Source organism: Durio zibethinus, chromosome 7 (assembly GCF_047325235.1).
Source record: "Durio zibethinus cultivar Kanyao isolate XHJ-2024 chromosome 7, ASM4732523v1, whole genome shotgun sequence".
NCBI lineage: Eukaryota > Viridiplantae > Streptophyta > Magnoliopsida > Malvales > Malvaceae > Durio > Durio zibethinus.
The window spans coordinates 18,684,027-18,690,521 of NC_143168.1; the positions used below are offsets into that span (position 1 = coordinate 18,684,027).

Sequence of the window (6,495 nt, forward strand, 5' to 3'; positions counted from 1 at the left end):
AGGCATCCTCTAAACCGACGAAGCAAAAAGGCGGGGAATGTGAACATATTTACTACCAAATGCAGTTGAAATATGATAGAACTATCTATTCAGCAATGATCAAGTCGAGAAGATGGCATGCTGTAAAGCATCACTTTTTCTAGATTTAAGGCATTGAACAACTCATTGGAAAATAAGTTAATAAATAAAATATAAAATTGATCACTTAATTATGATTGTGTTTTAAAATGGTCATCTATTATTAAAATTTTTTTATTTAATTATTAAAATTTAAATAAATGTTTTTTTTAATCATCTAGTTGATAATCTTTAATAGTATGCTAATATGGCATCTTAGCTATCAAATATCAAATAGTATTGTCATATTTTCTAATGTGTTATGTAATATTATACATTTTGAAAAAAAATAAAATTTACTGATGTGATAAAATTATGTAACACTTGGCAGCTGATGTATCAATGCCACTTTAATATATCTTTAGAGATTAACTGTTGAATGAAAAAAAATATTAACTTAAATTTTAGTGATTAAATTGAAATTTTAATAAGTTAGTGATCATATAAAAAGTATGATAAGATATAATTTACCAAAAAAAAGAAAGCAACTCCATAATTCCATTGACAAAAGTAATTCCATATAAATTATATTTATTGATAAAATTATTTTTTTAAAAAAATTTATATAATTTAAATTATTAAAATAATTTTTAAAAATGTAATAAAGTATTTAAATTTAAATCTCGTGATTAAAATTAATTCTCTGACTTTTAAAAAAAATTAAATCATCCTCATTTTATATAAAAAAAAGATTAACTTTTCATATAATTTTTTTTTTTAAATCAAAACATGGTATAAAATTATTAGTATCCTATCATATTCATTATTCTGAATAACCCAAAGATGGCTTCAATGAAAAAAAAAAAAAAAAAAAGTCATCAGGCATTGCGCTCTAGTACGTGAACTGCACGCCCCTGCACAAAAGCTTGGGCAATTTAGAGCCCAAATGACCCAATACCCCAGAATAAGTAAATAAATGTTTGAGGCCCAAATCCCCCATACAAAACGTTGGGGTTTTTATTGGCCAGAAAAAAAGCTTGGGGTTTTTGGCTGTCGCTTCCATCTCTCCCTTCTCTGTATCCAGCCGCTTCTTCTTCTTTTTCAAAGCTGAATTCTTGTTTTGAAGTAGAATCGGAGTAAATTATAAGAAAAAAAAAATGAAATTGGATGTCGACGTTTTGAGGTATCTCTCCAAAGAGGATTTTAGGGTTTTAACCGCCGTCGAAATGGGCATGAGAAATGTATGAATGAATTATTCTCTTTTTTTTTTTTTTTTAGTTTCTCTTATTATTCTTTTTGAACTTTAATTTCATTATTAATTTTATTTTATTTTTCAGCATGAAATCGTGCCCTCAGACCTCATCGACCGTATTGCTTCTCTCAAGTAATAGTAATATTTATTTTTAATTATAATTTTGCCTTTTTTTCCTTTTTTGTAAATTAAAAATATATGAAATTGAATTATAGGCATGGAGGCACTTACAAGGTCTTGAAGAACTTACTCAAGCATAAGCTACTGCACCATGACTCTTCCAAATGTTCGTTTTACCTTTTTTTTAAAAAAAATTTTTTAGGCAGTATTTGAATGTTATTTTTGCTACTTTATTTTTTTTTTTTTTTTGCTTTGATAAGTTTAAATTAAATAAAAAAACATGTTTTTCATATAATTTATTTTGGATAAATTATATTATAATTATAATCGCTTTGGAAAACAAAATGCATGATTTTAGTTTTGTGCCTAATAATTATGTTGGAATTGGTTTAAATTTTAGTCATTTTGTTCATTTTAATCAATTGTTATTTTCAGAATCTTTATTTATTTTGCTATTCAAGAACTTGTAAAGCATTTTTTTTTTCTTTTGAATATAGATGATGGGTTTCGTCTTACGTACCTCGGCTATGATTTCCTTGCCATTAAAACCATGGTCAACCGTGGAGTTTTCACTGCAGTTGGTCGTCAAATTGGGGTTGGCAAAGAGTCTGGTAACTCTTTCTATCTAAATCTAACACTTTATATTTTTCAATATTTCACACTTGTTATTAAAGTTATCTCATGTTTTGCTTCTTCAAGATATCTTTGAGGTTGCACGTGAAGATGGTACTGTGATGGCAATGAAGTTGCATAGGCTTGGTAGAACTTCCTTTAGGGCTGTCAAATCTAAGCGTGATTACTTGAGGCATCGTAGTAGTTATAACTGGCTTTATTTGTCCCGCTTAGCTGCACTCAAGGAATTTGCGTTTATGAAGGTTCTCTTTATATTTTCCCTTTACTTGCTTTGGCCTTTCCTTGTAGTAATCAGGGTTCTATTTATATTTTCTTCTTTTATGCAGGCTTTGGAAGAGCATGGTTTTCCTGTACCAAATGCTGTGGACTGTAATAGGCATTGTGTAGTTATGTCACTTATCCAAGGTTATCCACTGTAAGAGATTCTCCTTAATCCTTTGGATTTGTTTGCATTAAATCCTGTTGCATGCATGTCAAGTGGCTTTTCTGTCAATTCTTTGGAAGTGAATGAACATAATTGATATTTACAAAAAGGCTAATGGAATTATAATCTCTTGCGACCTCTAAATCTTTTTCATCCTTTTTTCTCACAAAATGAGTTTAAAAGAGTCAATGAGAGTAGGCCTCATTGTATCAATAAACCAATATTATTGGTTACACACTTTATGCTAATTGGTTTTGTAGTTTCAAATTTTCATGCTTTCATTGCTGTTAGAATTGCATGGTAACTCTAGGTTTATCTTCATTGTGTTGTTAACTTCTATTTGCCTCTCCCTTTTCCTTTTCTCGTTTGTCTTTCTTTGGAACCTTTTATCACTTGGTGTTGCATTATCAAATATTCTTGCTCTTGTTGCTGTCTGAATTGCATGATAACTCTACGTTTATCTTCAGTGTGTGTTGATAACAACTATTTGTCTCTCCTTTTTTCTTTTCTCATTGTGTCTCTCTTTAGACCTTGAGTACCCTTTACACCATTTATTGGAATTGGCTTGGTATGTCTGAGATGTCTTGGATTATTAGTTTCTTTTGCATAATGCAGTGTGCAGGTGAAACAGTTGCAAAATCCTGAGACAGTTTTCGAAACAATTCTTGGCCTTATTGTTCGTCTGGCAGAACATGGTCTTATTCATTGTGACTTCAATGAGTTTAACATAATGGTATGCATTTGAAGCACAGTATTTGTACCATGACCAATTTTCTCAGTTTTGATTGTTTTCTTGTTAGTTTATAACTCTAGTGAGATTGAGCAGTTAAATAGGTGTCAATTTTTTTTTACTTAAAAGAAAAATACTATGTGAGCTTCGTGTCCCAGTTTTCTGTTAAAATTATTTAATGTGTGTTTGAAACTTTCTTTTTCTGTAGATTGATGATGATGAAAAGGTGACAATGATTGATTTTCCACAAATGGTTTCTGTGTCACACCATAATGCACAGATGTATGATGCACTGTCTTCTCTCTGTTGCTATTTCTAGTTTTCATGTTCGTTTTACTTGTGTGAATCAGATGTTGCATTCTCATTTATTTCTAACTCTGTTGTTCAGGTACTTTGATCGTGATATAGAATGCATTTTTAAGTTTTTTGGCAAGAGGTTGGTGATTGTTTTTCTAATTCAATGCTACATTTTATATGATAAAGATATGATGGTTTGTGAAATCCTTAATAACTCTCCTGGTATGATTGTTACTGTTCTGATATTTGTAATAAGTTAGTTGATAAACTTAAAACATATTGTCTACACATGCATGTCAACGTGGGCTATCAAATCATATACTTGGGATTCTTCTCTATGGATGGAAGGAGTGACTTTGGCCATTGTAAACAGCCTTGGCTTGTATTTAAACAATAAAACAACATAACTTCTGTGTTTTTACCGATGAGGGGATTATAGGGTTCTTACTTCCCTTCAATACCCTTTTTTCGCAATATTATTTTATTTGTTCTATAATCTATCCTATTTGTAGTTGAAGATGAATTGGCACTAGGGAAAATCTTGTTAATGGAAAAAAGCATTTTTTGACCAATTCCTCAAGGTGATGGTTGAAGTTTCAAAGTGCTTTTATACATGCTTTTACCTAACTCTCGGTAAAGTGCATCAGATGTTTCATTCCAAAGAGAAAGAGTAAAGATAGATATAAGTGGCTATTTTTTTTTCCCTTTTTTGGCTGCTGCAAGCTGTGCTGTTGAAGCATGATCTTTTCCCAATGTCTTATCTAGGTTCAACTTGTCATTTGAAGAATGCTCTGACGATATTGATGATTCAGAGGTAGACACGGATGAAAGTGGCAGGCCTTCCTTTTCTTCAATAACCAAAACTGCTGGTTTTCTCGACAAGGAACTTGCTGCCAGTGGATTTACGAGAAAAGATCAGGATGACATTCAGAAAGTATGGTGAAACATGCTTTACTATAATTTCCATTTCTGTGTTTTTATTTTTATTTGTTGGTAAATTATTTTAGACAGACACCATATGTTTTGGTTATTGTCTTCTCTCAGATTTACATCTCCAATGTTGGAAATTTTGAACATTTTAAGCATAAATATGATGGCCTTTTTCAAAAAAAAAAAAAAAGAAAAGGAAGGAAAGAATAAAAGGGATGCCATATCATAGTTTATAATTGCTGCCAATTCTATTTTATGCAGTTCATTGAAGGTGATGTAGTGGAGGATGATGTTTCTGATGAAGAGCATGAACCTGAGTTATGTCGAACAAACATAAAGAGCTTTAATTCATTGCACTTAGATCAGGTGTGTTCTTCCGGAGCTTTTGATGTTATGTTGTGAATTATGTAATCTGACTCAATTTTGTTTTATGACCTGCCCCTAAGTAAGCCATAATCAATGAAATGAGATTGGTGGATTAACAAATACTAAACAATAGGTATGATTAGTTTTGGTTTAGGTAAATGTTCCAGACCTCCACTCTTACTTTTTGCATATGTGCATTTGTGTTTATAAATTGGATACAAGCCTTTCTTTTATCCGCATTTTATAAACTGAAAGAGTTTTGTGGATGTATGTGGACATTTTCTTTTGTTACATGTTACTCTATGTGTGCATCTGTGTGCGAATGTGTATGTGTACTGAAGATATTAAGGGCTATTGAAAAATGATACAGGAAGAGCCAACTTCAAGTTGTAATGAGGAAGGGCAAGTAGATCAAAACCATCATACCCCTGAAGCAGGTCAAGGCGGTGATTCTGAAAGTCAAAATTCAAGCAATGAGGTATATATTATGTGTCTTTTTTTAATATTTATTTATGTGTCTTTCCTCCAATTATGTTCGCTATATTTGCTTGAAGATGTAACTTATACTTGTGTAAGCTGGCAGTGACAAAGTAATTTTGTTGTTGCTTGAAGGAGTTAGTTTTGACTTGCTTTTTCTTTTTGTATAGGATAGTACATATCCTAGTTCCTTATGGACTTTTGATAATAACTCAAGGACCTTCCTGAAAGAAGCATGTATAAGGTCTTAGGCTTTCAGTGAGCAGGTGGCCTTGACCCCTGATGTTTAAATTATTTGCCAGACAGGCTAAAATATTACTATTGTATTACTTTATGCTATACTTTTTTTTTTTTTTGAATCAAAGAAAGTTTCCTTGATGTTTCAACATCGTTTTGAAAAATCAAAACAACGAAAATCATTTCTGCTACTGCTGCTCCATCCTTTTGTTAGCTTCTTTGACTAACCAAATTGGTCCTTCATTATTTGATGTTAAGCAGATTCCTAATGCTAGTTTTGTTCTTCCAGGAGGAAGACAATCAGAATGCTGATGAAAACGATGCTGAACTCATGAAGAGCTTGGCCAAGCAGAGACGACGTGCAATGGCTGCAGCACGTAAAGGACGGAAGAATATTGCGTCCAGAAATTCTTACAAAGACAAAGGGGGTAAATCTTCTAATAATTCTAAAATCCAGAAACAATTGAGTAGTTGGTAAATTTCATAAACAATCCGACACAATCTGAGATACAGTCCCTTGTGGTGATAACGGTCGTTTTCATACTATGGAGTTTCCGCTTGTTTTTATTTGTATAGTTTGGGGGTTGGGGGGGGGGGGGGGGGAGCGGCATTGAAAGTGTCCACGGGGATTCTATTTTGATTTTTTTCTTTAAAAACTTTTTACTATAAATCTTGCACATTCATCCATACATTAAATCCACTCTCTCTCACTATCCTTGCATTAAAAGTTGCAAGATTTTAAGAGCAATCAGATGTCTATGTGGCCAACTTTGCGAGCTGTTTTTAAAATTTTTAACATTCTTTTTACTTTTTCATTTTTTAATTAAATTAATTTTATAAAAAAAAATATAAAATGAAGTGTTCACATGGCACTTTCATTTATTTTTTCCTTTCATACTTTTTGTTTTTGATTTCTTTTGGATATTTTAATTATAAAAATTTCACAGCAAAATGAGTTAGTTGATGTGAATG

The 6,495-nt window shown here is 31.6% G+C and overlaps 1 protein-coding gene across 3 annotated transcripts; it reads left to right on the forward strand.

Moving 5' to 3' along the window:
• Positions 1-1,057: 1,057 nt before the first annotated feature.
• On the forward strand, positions 1,058-6,291 carry LOC111276920 (serine/threonine-protein kinase rio2-like). Of its 3 annotated transcripts, none has more exons than XM_022862886.2 (13): positions 1,058-1,298; positions 1,395-1,441; positions 1,525-1,595; positions 1,927-2,040; positions 2,129-2,304; positions 2,389-2,477; positions 3,102-3,219; positions 3,425-3,498; positions 3,605-3,652; positions 4,279-4,447; positions 4,705-4,809; positions 5,180-5,287; positions 5,813-6,291. In XM_022862886.2, the coding sequence occupies exons 1-13, from the start codon at positions 1,215-1,217 to the stop codon at positions 5,999-6,001; spliced, it is 1,392 nt and encodes a 463-aa protein (XP_022718621.2). In that variant the 5' UTR covers positions 1,058-1,214; the 3' UTR covers positions 6,002-6,291. The 3 variants fall into 3 exon arrangements, with proteins under 3 accessions (XP_022718621.2, XP_089619881.1, XP_022718623.2); XM_089763755.1 differs by lacking the exon at positions 5,813-6,291 and adding an exon at positions 5,457-5,606 and having other exon boundaries at positions 1,065-1,298; XM_022862888.2 differs by lacking the exon at positions 1,525-1,595 and having other exon boundaries at positions 1,106-1,298.
• Positions 6,292-6,495: the final 204 nt, after the last annotated feature.